The sequence below is a fragment of the Choloepus didactylus genome, chromosome 16 (genome assembly GCF_015220235.1).
Source record: "Choloepus didactylus isolate mChoDid1 chromosome 16, mChoDid1.pri, whole genome shotgun sequence".
NCBI lineage: Eukaryota > Metazoa > Chordata > Mammalia > Pilosa > Megalonychidae > Choloepus > Choloepus didactylus.
The window spans coordinates 70,830,111-70,848,202 of record NC_051322.1 but is presented as its reverse complement, the minus strand read 5'-3'; the positions used below and the strand labels follow the sequence as shown (position 1 = coordinate 70,848,202).

At 40.1% G+C, this 18,092-nt stretch overlaps 2 protein-coding genes across 6 annotated transcripts in view; both read left to right on the top strand.

The window, feature by feature from the left end:
- GNAL (G protein subunit alpha L) overlaps positions 1 to 18,092 on the top strand; it is a 172,055-nt gene that overhangs the window by 130,898 nt on the left and 23,065 nt on the right. The window lies entirely within an intron of this gene.
- CHMP1B (charged multivesicular body protein 1B) lies at positions 13,473 to 16,112 on the top strand. The gene has a single exon (XM_037805479.1). The coding sequence runs from the start codon at positions 13,624 to 13,626 to the stop codon at positions 14,221 to 14,223; it is 600 nt and encodes a 199-aa protein (XP_037661407.1). The 5' UTR covers positions 13,473 to 13,623; the 3' UTR covers positions 14,224 to 16,112.

Here is an 18,092-nt window from a genome sequence, read left to right as displayed (position 1 = left end):
TGGGAGAGAGAAAACCAGAGAAAATTGGATCTTTAGAATAGCTTTATAAAATCAGGCTTCGTGTAATGTAACTTTGAACTCTGCTGCTCAGAGAGGCTAGCACAGGGTCTCAAACTTCCTACTGATAAGTTCGCATGATCACTTCCTTTCGGAGTGTAGCCGTTCGAGTGACTAGTTTTAGGATACTCTAATATCCCAGAAAAAAAGGAAGGAGCAGTGAGAAAGGTAAACTGATTTTGTGGACAGTCCCATATCTGCCTTCTGTCATCTGTTAGGAGTTTTTGTGACCATGTACACTCTCTTTAGCCATGATTTGTAGTCATGGCTGCCAACTCCTTGAACGCTAAGCTGTCAGAACAATCTGGAAATTATTAGCAAAAATGAAATTTCAACTTCAAAGATGAATTGTTGCAGGTAATTTTAAAATAAAGGAAACTATTCTTTAAAATATGCATATTGCTATATACTCATTAAATAAACATAATTCCTTAAATATACAGTCATCCACCTTCATACACATATGTCTTCTTAATTCTCATTTTGACTTTTATTTCTAGCCAAATTTATTTTCAGATTTATTTTCTATATCTGCAGAATTGGAAGTGATCCTGTGTACGGGCAACACTATATATATATTTTTAGATGTGACGAATACATCCAGTGGCAGGGGCAAAGTAGGGGAAACAAATATCTCAGCACAACTCGATCAGCTCCTGGTTTTCCATTTTTCCTGCCCCCTTTTGAAAACCTCTGCTCTGAGGCATCCCGGAAGAGATTTTTGAGAGGGCTTAACACAGATGTTTCTGTGTGAAAAGTTTTTAAAAAGCTTTCAGGAAACTACTCCCTTGAGTGGAGATCATTTTACTTCAGAGAATTCCAGTGGATTCCTGTTCATGGATCCAACTTAATCCTCTACGAAAGATGGGGTTCACTGACCCTACCTCTTCCCAGCCTATCACTCTAGAACCTGCCGATGTTGACCATCTGCTGTATATTGTTAGATTGGTTCAGAAATGTGTGAAGATTGGGTGCTTTGAATTAAGTATAGTTAAAACACACACACACACGTTTGATGCCTTAGAGCTATGCTTCTCAGGTTATTTCTTAGAAGGAAACCCCGTGTCAAACAGAATTATATGTGCAGCAATGGTAGGTGAAGAGCTAAAGGTGAGGCTGGGAGGTTGCCTTGGGGCGAGGGGCTGAACTCCAGCCATTAGCCTCTCTCTGGTTCCCTCCCAGGCACCCTCAGATCCCAGTTTAAAACTGGGACCAACTTTCCAAGCTGATAGCCACAGAATTACTCATCCAAATGAAATTTACAGCAAATACCAAACCAAAGCCGAATTTTATTAAAATAAAAATTTATTTTAGATGTCCACATTTGCATTTACTTTTTATAAGTCAGTCCACAAAATCTCTGTGGTCATTTTCAGAAAACCAAAACTGAAATTCATATTATATGATCTCACTTATGTGAAGTACGTAGAAGAAGCAAATTTCCTGGTAGAGTACAGGTTACCAGGACAAGGGCAGGCTGGGAGGAGTTAATGCTTAATGGGTGCAGAATTTCTCTTTGAGGTGATGAAAAAGTTCAAGGGATGAACTGGAAGGAAGTGGAAAAGTTCATGAAAGTAATGTTAGAATATATTATATTATTATATTACTGTGAGTATAATTAATATTGCTGGATTGTCCACTTGGAAGTGGTTAGAATGGGAAATCTGAATTATATATATAATTAGTATAATAAAAAGTTAAAAAGAAACCTGAAACTCAATAGTTGAAGAGGACAGTTGTCTTCAGCTCAGTGTCTTCTGCTTGGGGGAGGGAGTCTGTGGAAATACTCTGAGTTTTGTAGCTGTAGCTGCAAATGGTAGCGGTTTTTTGTTTTGTTTTTTTCTTTTTTGTGTGTGTGTCTGCTTTGTAATCGCAAGGTGCTTTTTAATTTTATGCAGAAATTTGCAAAAGAATTGTAAGAAATTTTCTTCAACATTGAAATCCTAACAATCTCTAACAGTTCTTCACATTCCTTAACGTGACTGTCAAGTCCGATAAATACTTAGGCTTTAAAAAGCATAACACCCTGCCGCAGCGTGCAGAGGGGACACGGCTCACCTGTGATGACACACCAGGCCTTTTCAGAGGAGAGCGCAGGCCCCACGGAGAAGCCCAGGGTACCGTACCTGTCATTTAAGGAAAAGGACAGCCCTGCCCCTTTGCACCTCAGGGCACTTGCCTTTTTTTTTTTAGAATAACAAAAAATGTTTTGCTAAAACATAAGATTTACAGAATTTTCCAGACAAGCCATACAAAATGGTCACAAGCTTCTTTTTTGAAGGGAAGATTCTACACTTGACAGCAAAGTCAATGATATTAGAGAGGGCTGTGATTTTTGTTTAATATTCCTATTTTAGTTCAAACAATCGAGCTTGTCCAACTGCAGCATCTAAATAAAGTTAGACTTGGCTGGAGGGTATATTCTAAAGAACTGGTCAGCTGCCTTTAACCAATGCATTTAATTAGATCACCATAAAAGTGGGGGGAGAAGCTCATAAAATTAAAATAAAACTACCTCCCTCCTCAAAAATAGAAATAAAATAAAGAAAAACACCCACACCCCTGCAGCTAACCCTGACAACTACCTTCATTCACAGTGCTTTTTACTTAAACCATGATGGGGAAAATGAAAAGCAGGAGAGGGGCCATTGCTTTTGAACGTTCTGCAACAATCCAGATGATACTTCTAGCCTCTGCTTATGCTTTACAACAGTGAATCAGGACAAGACATAGATTTGCTAATGTGCATTTAATCACCAAAGGACTGAAGATGTCTGGGCTTTTATTTTGTAATGTTTCTAAGACTGTGTCCATTAAATGCAAACGAAAAATGGAGAAGTCTTGGCAGAACAGAAGTGATGCACACTTGATGATCAGATCAATTTAAATATTATTCGTTGCATGTAGCCTAGTTCATGCTCTAGCTGTTTCTATGGCTTGGGGTTCATTGGTCTTCCACTGCTCTGCTGCATCATTTGCTAATGGATCATCTGGACTGGGAGCACTTAAAGCCTAGATGGATAGCAGAATTGTGCAGATTTGCAGTGCTGGGGACCACTTATCTTTCAAAATATCTAACATATTCTTCCCAACTTGTCTACATTAGGGTGATATATTTTGGTCATGAAATGTACTTCAGGGGCTGCCACTGGGTATTCTTCTGGAAGGAATAGTTCAAGTTTAAAAGTCCCCTCCCTCAAAGGGGGAATCCCGGGGGTCAGCAATGACCACATGAAAATAACGGGCATTGCTTTCATCTGGTTCTGCTTTAATACCCAGAACTGGTTCTGCCAGCAAACACTGGTTTTCCTTGAAAATCCTGCGTGGCAGCCCAGCCATCTTGTCAGATCCCCAGGGCACTTGCTTTTATAGTTGAACCCCGGGACTTGTACCCAATCATCTACCAACAATGGCCAGTACACTGCTGCCCCCTTCAATACGTTAAACATACGTGCATAATATCCTCATAGGCTGTGGGCTACCCAAGTGAGAGTGTATTTGTCAAAACTCAGCAAAGGTGCACTTACGATTGGTGTGGTTTTTGTATGCAAATTTTACATCAAAAGAAAAAAACGTGGGCAAATATTGATGCCTAGATAACTTGCGCACTAAAGAATTCAGGAGGAAGTGTACCGACAGCTATACTATCTTTAAAATGCATCAAAAATAAGATGATTTGATGGATGGTAGAGGAATGGAGAAATGTGTGATTTTTTTTAAGTACAGTAGAATGTTAATGGCAGAATCTAGAGTCCACTGTAAAATTATTTCCAATTTGTTGTATGTTTGAATTTTTCATAATAAAATGTTGGAGAAAAAAGAAAACTATACATATATGTAGATGTGATCAGAAGTCTGCCCAAAAATGAGCCAGATAACAGCCCAAGGTAATACACTGATGTTATGGCACAGATTACCATTTGGCACATAAGGCATTTGAGTGCATGAGGTTTATTACAGTTATTTTAAGCATTTGCTGAATTCTTTGAAACACTTTCGAGGTACCCAGGGAACTCAGTTCAGAAACTGTTCTACTGACTACAAACAAAGTGTACATTTTCAGAATAAGAGTCAGTCCTTGTACTCCTTGGCTTCAAAGGGTAGTTACAGAATAGCTCACGGTCACTGTACTTCACCATGCTGGGCACTATTCTGTACACACTGCATGAATTCACTTATGAATCCTCACCTTCACCCAATGGGTTTAGCATCTCCATTTTACAGAAGAGGAAACAAAGACACAAGATGAAGTTACTCACCTAAGAAGACATAAGACTACTGTGTAACTTATCAAGGATTTCCAATTTTAAACCTAAAGTGAAAGCCTATTTTAGGTTAAACGTTCCACAAACATTGTGAGCACAAGTGTGTGTGCCTGGCCCTGAGCTTCTAGATGAGTGAGTCATCACAGGGCACCACGGCTCAGATTCCAGAGTCACTGTCTGAACTTTTTTGCCTCCATCCAGTTCATCTCTCAAGCACAGTTATCAAATAAAAGCCAGGATAGGGTTTTTGTTTTGTGTTTTTTTGGAGAGAGGTCCTAATTCCTGAAGAGTGGATGGTTCAAGAAGGCAAAAAAACAACCCACAGCATGGGGGGAAATGGTTGTAAATCATGTATCTGTTAAGGGACTTGTATTCAGAATATAAAAAGAACTCATACAACTCAAAAATAAAAAAAATAAATATCCCCAAAATGGGCAAAGGATCTTAATAGACATTCCCCCAAAGAAAATATGTAAATGCCAGTAAGTAGATGAAAAGATGCTCAACATCATTAGCCATCAGGGAAATGCAAATCAAAACTACAGTGAGATACCATTGTATCATACCTACTGGAATGGCTATAATTAGAAGAAGGAAGAAGACAGATAAAAACAAATTTGTTGGTGGAAGATTTGGGGAAACTGGAACCTTCATGTCATTTATTGCTGGTAGGGATGTAAAATGGTGCCGTCACTTCAAAAAACAGTTTGGCAGGTCCTCAAAAGTTAAACGTAGAGTTCTCTTTTGACTCAGAAATTCCACTCCAAGAGAAATTAAAACAAATGTCCATACAAAACTTGCACACAAATGTTCATAGCAGCATTATTCATAATAGCCCAAATAACTTCTCACAAAAGAAGTTTCTCATATATTTCAAAATAACCCAAATGCACATCAGCAGATGTATGTCTAAATAAAATGTGTGATATCCATACAACACAATATTTTTCAGCCATAAAAAGGAATGAAGTAATGATACAGGATACAATATGGGTGGATTGAAAACATTATGCTAAGTGAAATAAGCCAGTAATTAAAAGGTCTAATATTGTATGACCCCATTGATATGAAATATCCAGAATAGACATGTTTATAAAGACAAAAATAAATTAGGGTTTCATAAGTCTGAGGGGGCAGGGGAAAGGACAATTAGGAGTGACGGCTTAATGGGTATGGGGTTTCTTTTTGGAGTGATGAAAATGTTCTAAAAGTGATTTTGGAGATGTTGCATAACTCTTTGAATACAAGAAAAACCATCAAAATGTGCACTTTAAATAGGTTGAAATTGTAAGGTATGTGAATTACATCTCAATAAAGCTTTTTTTTTTAATTTTAAGCCCCGTAAAATTTCAGATTTTTGCAAACACTTACTTTGTGTTTTTATCAGATTAAGAAAGAACAGGGAAGAAAAGAAATAGAAAAGCAAACATTCTGATTCAAAATAATTGTTCCCATAGGGAAAGCTCTAAAAAAAATCATCTTCACAGAAATTGGCAGAATGATTTTATGAGAAATTGTTTCCCCAAGGTGTTATACATTCAAGGCCTGACAGAGTAACATTTCATTAAATATTTGATGAATATTTGAATGAATAACTAAGCATAATCAAGTGTTTTAAACTCTGCTTTGTGGATGGGTTAACGAGCCAATGTTAGCTCACCCACTGTTGGGAGCAATGCCTGTCACAAAGTAGATGTTCAATAAATATTTGTTAAATGAACAAATTTTCTGTTAAAATTTTTTGTATTTTTCATTTTATTAAATGAACAGATTTTTCTGTTTTCTCTAGCATTCATGGTTAACCGTTCTCACGTATGCAAAATTATTTTCTCTGCAATCCTCCGTTAAAGATGAATCACTTCTTCCTTCTCCCAGTAAGCAATGAGAACATATGTTCACAATATCAAGAAATGCAATTAAAGCTTTTAAAATGGGATTTAGGGAGTGAGGAAGCTGACCTTTTATAATTTCATATCCAAGAAAGCTTTCAAAAACAGAAGTAAGAAAAACCTTCCTCAGAATAGTGCATGCGTCATTGGCTAGAATTAAGTATCTTTGTTACACCAAACTCCATTGATCACATAACATCTAGAATCCCTGATATCAACAGAAAGTACCTCTGAAATGTAAGCTTTAAATGTAAGCACAAGTAGACTTTCCCTTTGATTACTAACGATTTTTATACCTATGACAACAATTAAGTGCATAGTGTGCCCTTGTTTTATATTCTACCTGATAGCGATGTAAATCTGTGGTGTTATGCATTATTTCTGTGAAAGCGTGAAAAATTCCTTATAGCAACTACCTGAGACATTCCGTAATTGCTAGGAGAGAAATTGCTTTGCCATGACTTTCTCTTAAGATACATGCAGTGACTAAATATATCTTCTTCTAAAATAGACAGGGCTTAATAGATCATTTTGCCAAAAAAGGAAGTTTTTCATTATCCTCAATTAAACATGTTTAATGACATCTCAGATCTCTTTTAAAATAAGAATCTCAGCATAAGGTGAAGGTAGATGCAAAGATCCGTTTCTCCTTTCGGTCTTTCTCTGGCACATGGAATCATCTGAGCAAAATCGTGCATGTGGTCTTTAAAATAGAGTGGCGTGGCCCTCTGGGGCCTCTCTCCAAGAGCTCTCCCACCTAGCAGGCAGTCCTTGGAGCTGTTTTCTCCACCTTTTATTGACCACATGCTTCTCACAGTTAACATTCTTGACAGTGAGCCTTTTTTAAAGGATTTTAGGAGCCCTCCTGGGAATCACAGGTGGAATTGATACAGTCATGGACGTTTAACAGGGAAGAGAAAACACCAGAATTCTTCCAATGAACAAGTATTACGGTGAATGCAGTTTGATTCTTGGTTCCTTATTTTATTTCATTTAAATGACACTGAAGAATTTGCAAGGTTTTGCCCATTAGTTTAGGTGGATATTTTCTTTCAACCCCTGAACTACCCTAAAAAAATTTTTCTTTTTCCTGCAATAGGCTAAGATTTAAGATTTACTATTTAGTATTGTTGTCCAGATTTTAATCTTGGCTAAGATTTATTATATTTAGGACATGGTTAATAATAATTAAAGATATCCTAGTGGTTCCTGGAAAAGAAATATCTTTTAGAATGCCTTGCTTGCCAGCTTTATCAAGAAAGCCTGGCCAGCCCCTCTGTGCCTCAATTTCAGAGGAAAGTCTAGGGGAAACAAATGCCCTCTGGCTTTATAAAACATTTTCAGGTGCCTCATGGTGGCCAGGTACTTGCCTGTGTCCCCTTACTGGTCATCCCCTGGCCTTGAACTCAATAAATATTTGTGGACTATGTGTCTGAACCAGAAGGTGCTAGTCCAGCTCTATCAAATAACAGATATCCCTTCTGTTTAGTTCACACATCTCATATCTGGTGAGTTAGTTCAAAATATTGATCCTTGGCTTCATTTCAAGCCAAATGTTGGCTGTCTCAGAAACTGAATGATGTAATAGTATTACATTTTTCAGTGATAAAATTTGTTCCAGGATTTTTTTACATCTAAATAAAAAATAAATTATTTCTAGTAGAACTCACTAAGTTCTAATTGATTTCTAATACCATTTTACTTCCTACTAAAGAAGACACTAGCTTAAACTAACGAGATCTTTATGTTTTTGCTCAAAAGCTTAATTGCTTCTCTTCCATGACCAAAAGAAATGACCCTGAGTAGTTTTGTATGGGCAGTAATGGCTCATGACCCATTCCATGTTGCAGATATAGTGTGGTTTAGACTGGAATTGAAAGGATTTTAGAATAAGCTTCTCCACGTTCTCAGACCATAAGATTGCTAGAACCAGTACATCCACGGTTATTTTAAACCCCTTCCCCTCCTTACACTGGAACCAACTGAGCAAACATGCAGGTCAAACTGAGCAAACATGCAGGTCAAAGAAGGCATCAGGATTTGAGGCATTATTTGCATGGGGTCAGCTGAGCACGCAGGCTCCAAGGAGCAGCAGCAAAAGACACAAACTATTTTCTTCCACCACCAAGTTCTAGTACTCAACCCATGGTGGCCTGCGGAACAGCTCCCAGCTTTTTACCCATCCGTGTCCGTTATATACAAAAGGGGCTCAAGGGGAGGGGAGAAAGAAGGTTTTAATGTGCAGCATAATTTCCTGGCTAGTTCTCACATTAACCATTTTTAACTTAAGGATCGTAAGCTTAATATAAAGGTTTAAAAAAAAAGTTATGTGAGAGCAATCAGCTTCCAGATTCCTGTGAAGACCCCGTAGGGGCTCAAGACTGGTGACTTTGGACTAGAGTCAGCCTGCCCATGAGGCTGCTCACCCTTCAGGCTTGTGGTCATAACTCCTTCCAGCAGGCACTGTGCTGGCAGGGCGAGGTGTGCTTTTCCCAGAAGGCAATCAGACACTGTTAGGTATCACAGTGGCATTTCTATGCAGGGGAATAAACTGTGCTCACAAAGAAACAAACAGGTAGAGGATGGGGAACAGTGGTTGGAAAGAGGAGTGCGTCATGTGTTTCACAGACCATGAAATTTTTCAAGTGTTTGGTTTCCTTTTGTATTTCTTTATTTCTGTTTATAGTTTCCCCTCCCTTTGATGGGTTAGGAGCCCCACCAAAGGAGTTCATTTTCTTTCTACAAAACACATTCTAAACAGATAAGTAATGTAGAAATAGATGCATTTTCTGTCTTTATTTTGCCAGATCTGCTCCATGTGTTCCCCATTGGATTTGTGAACATCCATTACGTATTGTGGGGTTAAGCCATTTAAATAATGCATTTTTTTCTCTTAGTAAATTTTACAACGAATCTGTACAGATTGTTTCAGAGATTTTTTTTTTTAATTTAATGGTTTTGAATGGCTCCCAGTAGTGATCTTACTTGATTTAGGCACTATCATCAATTATTAGGTCATAGGTCCTCTTTTTCCAGTTTTACAAATGAGGAAACTGAGGTCCAGAGAAGAAAACCAGCTCTGGTTGTGTCACATAACTAATCACACAGCTCTGCCCAGGACAAGACAGAACCAGCACCCAGGTGACACAAAATCAGGGTCTTTTTACAGGGCACTGCTTTCCTCTCCTTTCTTTCTCATTTTGCTTTCTTTGTTGGGAAAGTCCAAAATCATCTTAAAATAAGACCGAACTGAAGAGAATCTGAAGTTACTCTTTAATAAAACCCAAGTGGCAAAATTAATATTTAGAGAGTACTTTTTTTAAAATAAATTACTCCCATTGATTTTTTTTTTTTTCCAAATCAGGGTTGTCTTTTATTACAAGGAAGACAGCAAATGAATAAAAACCTACCTACTGTGAATTCCTAGGGAAGGTGGTCATTACTTCTACTCACTGCCAAAAGAAATCCTATATTGTCATTATAGGGACTGCAGTCTTTAATTTTTGGACTGTCATCAAATTAGATTAATTCAGTGTTGAAAAGGAGAAGGAGAATCCCTATGTTAATACAATATTAGATGCCGAATTAGAATATCATGACAGACGGAAGCTATGGTTCTGGTACCAGTATTAGCTCACTATGCCACACATAAGGAATAAGAAGCCATGCATTTGGTTGCATATGGAGCAATCCAGAATTATGTTTTTGTGCTACTATTCTGTTACCTTCTAACCCTTGTTTTCATTTTTAAACCTTGACATCTAAATCTAAGGGACAGCGACTTTGCAGTTTCCCAAGATTTGAGGAGTGTCTGAGTTTTAAATTATTGCAGTGTTCCTAAATTAAAGGGTGATATGGAGAAAGAGTTAAATATATAATAATAAAGTATTCTTGGAAATGATCAACAAGTGAATAAATATCCATTACTATTTCCTATGGATTATTACATTCAACAGAAATTTATTGAGTGTCTGTTATGTTCCAGAGGTTCGAGGCAGTAAATTAAAATAAGCTCAAGGTGTAGTAAATTAAAATGTCACCATGCCAGACCTATCTAAGAGGAAAGACTGATGCTAAGCAAATAAACACAAGTAAATATATAAATACAAACTGGGATAAGTGCCCAAGGAAAAGAGGAGACACTCCTAAAGAGGATTTGAGGGATCATATTTCAAAATAACCAGAAGCATGCCTATAAGAATCCAGTCATATTTTAACACACACAATAAAACACTTTGTATTTGCATTTCCTTTTTTATTTTCAAGTGTCTTTAGATTTAGCAAATCATTCTTCCCCAGTGAAGTCAAGCCACATGTCTTGCTTGAATATCTTAAATTTAACCACTTAAGCTGGTTCAAAGGAACAAAGGAAAATCAAGAAATAGGCCATATGTGCCAAATTATAGCGTATTTTTCTTCCCCATTTTATGATAAAAATAGTTAACTGGTTTGACTTGCAGTTTTCTAGAAATTTCTGCCCTAAGAAAAAAAAAACTACTTTGGCTACAGGTGTTCTAAACTAGGACTGTTATTGCAGAAGTTCTAACTACTCCAATGATTATAAATTGTCTGTTCTTTTTTTTACACCATGTGTTGAGTCCAGAAGGTTCTCATGTGTAATCAGAATCGTCTGTAGGTCCAAAGTCTCCTTTGACAATGTTTCATAAGCCCCAAATAATGTCCCCTTTTGCTAGATACACAAAGTCTAAAACAGACTTGGAAGGACTGTTACTCTAGATGGAATGTAAAGAATGGGAAAAATTTAGAGATGGGGTTGGATGTAGGAGATAAGGGGGTCATAAAGGGTAATTCCTAAAACACTGACTTGAACAACAAGGCCATTTAGTAAATAGGGAAGAGCAGGTTTGGGGGAAAGAATTAAGGGCTCAGTTTGAGGAGATGCCAAGAATCAAGGAGACAGCTGGGTATCTGGAGCTCAGAAGAAAGAAGGCTTGCTAGAGAAACGTAATAGATTACGCTGCAGACAGTGAGGACTGCAGGGGTGTTGACAGAAGGAAGGGGAGGCAGGGACCCCAGGAATGCTACTAGAGGAGATTTCAGAGAAGGAGGAGCCCTGCCCGAGGTGAGGGCAGCCTTCTCTTCTGCGTTCCTGTCACCCCCGTGTCTCTTAGAGCTGCACCCCATTCTCTAGTTGCTGTCTGACCAGTCCAGAGCAGACACTTGCCATCATTCAGTGCATGGAGCTGCAGGTACTGTAACTTCTTTTAGTACCATCATTTAGTCCTATTACGCTTGCAGTCGGTGCAACCCTCAGTCCTCTCAAAAGAACTACTACTAAACCAGCTTTACTTTTTTTTCTTAAGCTAAATGACAATCATTCTTTTATTCTTGTTCAGTTAAACCTTCACATTCCCCATTGTTTTATTACTGGTTTCCCCTATATACCCAGAGAATCCTTTTTCTAAAACTTACCAGATGTGTGGTTGCAGGCTGTGCTTCAGGCTTCTTACCTGTAAAATGGAGAATTAACTGAGCTAATTGATGTAAAGGGCCCAGTACAGAGCCCGGCTCATACATAGTCAATAAATGCCAGTTGTCACGATCATCATCTGAGTCGTTCATGATTATATTCCAAATCTCCTCACCTATTTAAGATTGTCATTCAGCAAAATATGGAACATGACATGGAACATGGTCAAGGAACTGGTTTAAGAACTGCAGGATTCTTTAAACCCAGCAGGAAAGGGGCTTCACACCCTCTATCTGCATTTCAAACAGATGCCTTCCCTTTTCTTGGTTCATATATTCCGTTTTCATGTAAAGGGAGGGCTTTGTGGTTTTAGGGAAAAAAGGGGGGGGGGCTCTTGATTAAGCTGCTAATTAGGGATGTCCTATCCCCTCCCAACAATTAAATTCTGCAGTCTCATTGTGCCTGCTCTGTGCAGAGCTGTGTTCCATGGTGAAAAAGAATAAGAACGTTTTCTGCTTCTAAATAGTTCATCATCTGACAGGTGACGTGTCCACACGCCAGGTAGGGTGCCCCGTGCTGTGGCAGAGCTGCTGAAGGCTTCCTGGAAGAGGCGGCTTTTGAAGGATAGGCAGGATCTCGATAGCAGGGACACAGAGACAGTCTATCCGGGCAGCAGGACCAGTGTCCACGTCGTGCCTCGATCTCCGTATTAGTCATACTCCACAAGCAATGCTTCACTTCCGTGCTTCCATCTGCTTTGACCCCTGCAAAGGGGAGTGAAAGGGAACCGAGCTCGCGGGCCACTTAGCGGAGCAAGGGAGTGGTGTCAACAGAGCTGTGTTTAAGGATGACAGAAGTGGCACCAGCGAACCTATAATTTGTGGGGCAAGACCAGTTAGCAGGCTAACAGAGATAACCTGAGGACTGAATGAAAACTACCTATACGCAGAATTAGTTCTCGGTTTTCATTTTTCGAACAAGATCATTACGGCACGCTGGCCCCTTCTATATTTTGTTTTTGCTGTATTTGAGGCATCCTTTTAAAAGAAAAAAGTTACAGTGCTCACTGCCGCCGTTTGAAAGCCTGTATATCGGAAGGGCGCACTGCACGGTGCAGTTCTGAGGAACAGCCTCGTACTTACCATGCTCTGCCTGCGTAATTTAAACCACTCTTTTCGCCGGTCAGACCCAAGTGTGAGTGAAGTTCCTTGGATATTTATAAAACACCAATCCTGTCGGCACTGATGGGTCTTCTAGCTCACTAAGCCACTGCAGGACTTCTGCGTGGTAACTGCCAGCTCCCCTCAGCTGAACTTCCAGCCTCGGAGTAAACTGGGGGTCGTCATGGACTCAAAGGTATTTCGCCAGTTGCAGTAAAAGGAATTCCCAGAAATCCGGCCCAAACCGCGGCCAAAGCCTGAGGCTCAAGTCAAGGACTTCTCTTTTGTTCTGCTTTTACTGTAACCGGTGGCGCCAGCGTCCCCTGAGGACGTGGGCGTTACCTCTGCAAATAAAGACCCCCTGACGGGTCACTGGGTTGGCCCTCGGGCTGGACCCCGGAAAGCCCGTCCGGTTGGGATTTGCGGGGTTTTTATGTGCATAGCCTGTCTGCCTCAGGAGATAGATTTCTCGGAAGTTCTTAATTTTTGACTCCGCGATCATGCTTTATTCTGAAAAAAGGCTTCTGTTTCAAAGCTGGGTTTGTAGGCGGCGCGGGTTTACAACGCGCAGGGAGCGGGCGCCCGGGTCCGCCGGCCCTGTCCAGGGGTCCGCCGCTGGGGCCTCGTCGCCCGGCCGCCCGACTCCGCCCACGCCCCCACCCCGGCCGGCGCCGGGCTGTTGACGTCATCACTGCGCCGCGCGGCAGAAACAGGAAGTGGGACCAAAACAAAGGAGCGGTGCCGGGAGCGGAACTCCGTCCTCCTGCGTCTCTGCCGCGCAGACCCCGGCCCCAGCCGCAGACCCGAAGAGCCGACCGACCATGTCCAACATGGAAAAACACCTGTTCAACCTGAAGTTCGCGGCCAAAGAGCTGAGCAGGAGTGCCAAGAAATGCGACAAAGAGGAAAAGGCCGAAAAGGCCAAGATTAAAAAGGCCATTCAGAAAGGCAACATGGAAGTGGCAAGGATACACGCGGAAAACGCCATCCGCCAGAAGAACCAGGCGGTGAATTTCCTGAGGACGAGTGCGCGGGTGGACGCGGTGGCCGCCCGAGTCCAGACGGCGGTGACGATGGGCAAGGTGACCAAGTCCATGGCCGGCGTGGTCAAGTCAATGGACGCGACGTTGAAGACCATGAACCTGGAGAAGATCTCTGCCCTGATGGACAAATTCGAGCACCAGTTTGAGACGCTGGACGTGCAGACGCAGCAGATGGAAGACACGATGAGCAGCACGACGACGCTGACCACTCCCCAGGGCCAAGTGGATATGCTGCTCCAGGAAATGGCAGACGAGGCCGGCCTCGACCTCAACATGGAGCTGCCGCAGGGGCAGACCGGCTCGGTGGGCACGAGCGTGGCCTCGGCCGAGCAGGATGAGCTGTCGCAGAGACTGGCCCGCCTGCGGGATCAAGTGTGATGACGGAACCCACCCTGCGGCTTCCCGGCCGCAGCCACCTTCAGGTATACAGAGAGCCACCTTTGCCCTCTGTATATTACGGAGATACGATACACTAGAGATTGAACATACCTGAATGCTGAAATGCTCTCTATTTAAGATGCTTCTATCTTTGGGTTTACGGCGCTCACCAGATACATTAAAAAATGCCCGGCTTTCTCCATTCTTAACTGAATTTTATAGTTCTGTATAGCTTGTGATGGTGTGTATTTTTATAGCTGCCTTTGACAGAACTAGTTAATTTGGTGTATATGAATCTTTCTCAAAAATTTCCTTTAAACTCTAGTTCCCGTGTACGCGATTTTCTGCGGAGAATTAATCAAATCGAAGGATTTTTTTTTTAATTTAGTGTAACTGCTAATACCTGTAATTGGCAGGTAATGCATAAAAATTAAAGAGGGGAGAATAATTACTTAGTTTGATTACAGGGCTATAAACACCTCGTTCAACATATTTAATGGACAGTGCTATGTCTGTGTATTCTGTTGCCTTTTTTTTTACTTCCTTTTTGCCATCAAAGTGAGACTACAATTGACTATTTGTTCTCCTAACTTGTTTTGCATAATACTCCTATTGTTTACCTTCTATAAGTTTTTCATGTAATAATTGCCTTTGCAAAACTGGATAAAATGCCAACTTCGTTTATGGGAAAAATTGTTCTCTCATTTTTGTTTGCTGTTTAAATAGAGTTTTTAAAAAGACTTAACCAGGCTCTCTAACACGTTTCTAGTTATTTTCCTATTTCTACCTTGTGTTTTACTTAGGCTTCTTATAAAGCATGTTAAGTAGCATGGCAGTCATAATAATCACTCTAACATTGCCAAAGAACTGTTGATTGGTTTGGGAAAACCCTGGGTCTATGTGTTTGTAGGTTTTGTTTTATTTTTGACAACCAAAAGTAGAAATAAAATTAGAACTGTATTTTAAGTTCTAATTACTTGCATTATTTATTGGTCTTAAGCGACAACTCTTAGAGAACCTTGGGAATATAAGTTGAAATATTTGACTTAACCTGTGCCAATAACTTAAATATACAGCCAGCCAGTTGGAAGTCTGGGAAGAGGGAAAGAGGTGAGATTGGAGAGCAAGCTTAACTAAAAGGCTAGAGCCCACCTGTACTTCCTTTCGTTTTCCTGGGTATAGCTGTGTGCTCTCTGGCTGAAAAGTGCAGCAGTAGCCTCAAAATACGGAGAACAGTGACTTGCTTTTGCATTGGCAAGTATATTTCTCTTAAGTTAAAGACTTAAGGGTTTTTTAACTCTTTTCTCTCACTGCAAGATTTCTCCAAAAGAGAATTCCTGTGTTCCAAAATATAGGAATTCTTGTGAGTCATTTGAAAAATTAGTAACCAAATATTCATCATTATAATATATTTTCCAGTGTGAATGAGTGTGTTTAAGAAAAAAGTTATTAACAAGCAGATGAGAAATGATTCTCACATTTTACACCTCTTGGTTGTCTGCCCAGCATCTTTTCTCTAGAAATCTCTCACCCCTTGGTTGTAACAGAAGCAGCCATGTGTGGGTTCAGAAAGAGTCTTCAGCTGGAAACAAGTAGTTACAACTTAAAAATAGTTTAGCATTGAATCCTTTGGTAAATTGAAGACCCTTTTATAGTGCAAATATTCCCTAAAAAATTAATATATTTTGTGAGATTAAAGAATGTTTGTATATGCTTGAACTTTCTCAAAATATGTTCATTTCAAACTAGCTGAATGTACATTTTTATGAACCATAAATATTATTTTCAGGAGCACACTAGGCCCATGAATTATTTCCTCACTTTTGCAGTTGTTGAAATGCTGAAATGTAAATCACAGAAATTTATCAAATAAATAATTTTAAACTGCATTTTATTGCAGATGAGTGTGTCCTGTTTAAAAAGCTTAAGAACAATTTGAGGTAGGTTTGGTTCAGAATGAACGGTATTTTTCCAAACTCACCCTCAACGTTGTCATATGAATTTTCGTTTTGTTACCATGGCATTGTCATGCATATTTCTAGAAACCCCTGGCTATTACTTTCATGCAGCTACTGGTACCACTTTTACTCTTACTTCTCTCTTTCCTATTTCTGCCTTCAAAATGTACAATTTCTAATATGGATTCCGAAGTAATGAAAAAACATTAAAGTGGACTGAAACACAAAACTAACTTTCCTCTCCTGCTCAGGAGAACAGTTGAGTTCTGTGCACTGTTGGAGAACTTTCTTATTAAAGCTGCTTCTTTGATTGTGACATTATGACCTATTTTGAAATAAGTGTTAAGGTAGGCACATTTCTGCTGAGTATGGTGTGCCACAATGTTTAGACACAGTGTACCTACCCTCTGTCTTTGATTTGGAAAAGGGCCACCTAAAATAAGCACCATTCTGGTAGTGCCCAAGTCAGCCCGTGTCACCTACAGAAGTGAGTGACTTGAGTTTGGAAGATTCCTCCCTTGCCTTACACAGCAACCTTTTGGATGCATTTCTATAGCCAGAATCCGGTGCACAAGACTTCAGTACAATTGGCCAAAAAATGTAAGCCAGGGGATGTTAAACAACCTGAGAAGCAGGCCCCTTGTGTTGTTTTTTAATCAACTGACTAGAATTAACAAACACCTGCCTGGCTTACCCAAGTTAACTTTTCTACAACTGGATGTAAGCTCCATGCAGATCAGGACCAGCAGTGTCTGCTTGGTCGTGATGATACCCCCAGGGCCTGGAGTGGTACCCAGCACATGTAGGCTCCAGGCAACTCTCCTTGGAGTGAAGACAAACTCACTTGGGAGCTCTAATGATGATCCTGCTGGGAGCTCCAGCAGCCTACGCAGTGGGTAGAGTGGGTGAAGGAAGCTCTCCCCAGAGTCTGGGTTTAGACCCGTGCAAATCCTATGTCTTGTTTGTTTTTCTAAAAGTGTTTATTGCAGTAACTTATATACAACTCAAGATACCCCATTTTAACCAATTTCAAGTGTATTGAATGTAATGGTATTAACTGTTCATAATAGTGTGCTACCATCACCACCTATTATCCAAACTTTTTTGTTCCCTTGTTACTGGTCAAGGCGGTGGATTCTTTGCCCGATGCACTCAAATAACCAATTATCCTAAGACACCCAGGTTTCAAAAAGAGATAGAATTTTATTGCTAGTCACAAAGCAAGAGAGCAGATGGCCTTTTGGCCCAAAATCTGTCTCCCCCGAACTGCAGTAATGCTGATAGTTTTATAGTATTAAAAGATGGGCAGGTTTTTAGGATAATAAGCACAGTGGCCCCAGATGATGTAACTAGAGGTGATCTAATTATTGAGCATGTGCAGATTAAGTTTTATAGTGTTAAAAAATGGGCAGGTTTTTAGGATAATGAGCACAGTGGCCCCAGATGATGTAACTAGAGGTGATCTAATTATTGAGCATGTGCAGATTGATGACATTCTTAGTCACAGAACTTATGTAAGAAAATGGTGGCCTTAATCTGATGGGTGTGATTTTTAGTATTATAATGAGATATAGGTGACTTGTAGGTTAAAGTCTGAGCTACTGCACACGTCAGGCAGGCCCATTTTAGTTAGATTTAGCTTCGGTTATCAAGATAACTTTGGACTTGGGGGTGGGTTAGTTCTGGGCTGACCCAAGACCCTTCATTAATAAACATTAGGGGCTGTCTGTAGTGATCGTAAGACTCCAAAGTCGAGAAGCCAGATAAAAATGGGTACAAGTGAAGGTGAGTCACAAGGTTTTTACAATCACAAGGGCACAAGAGAAAGGCTACACAATTGTAACCAGAGATCAAGGCAGCTGGATAACAGTTCATAGATTTCAGGTATTTCCCTGTCTACTCTAATACACC

What these genes read in the sequence shown, in the direction of transcription:
- CHMP1B (XM_037805479.1), top strand. Translation starts at nt 13,624, where the DNA reads ATGTCCAACATGGAAAAACACCTGTTCAACCTGAAGTTCGCGGCCAAA.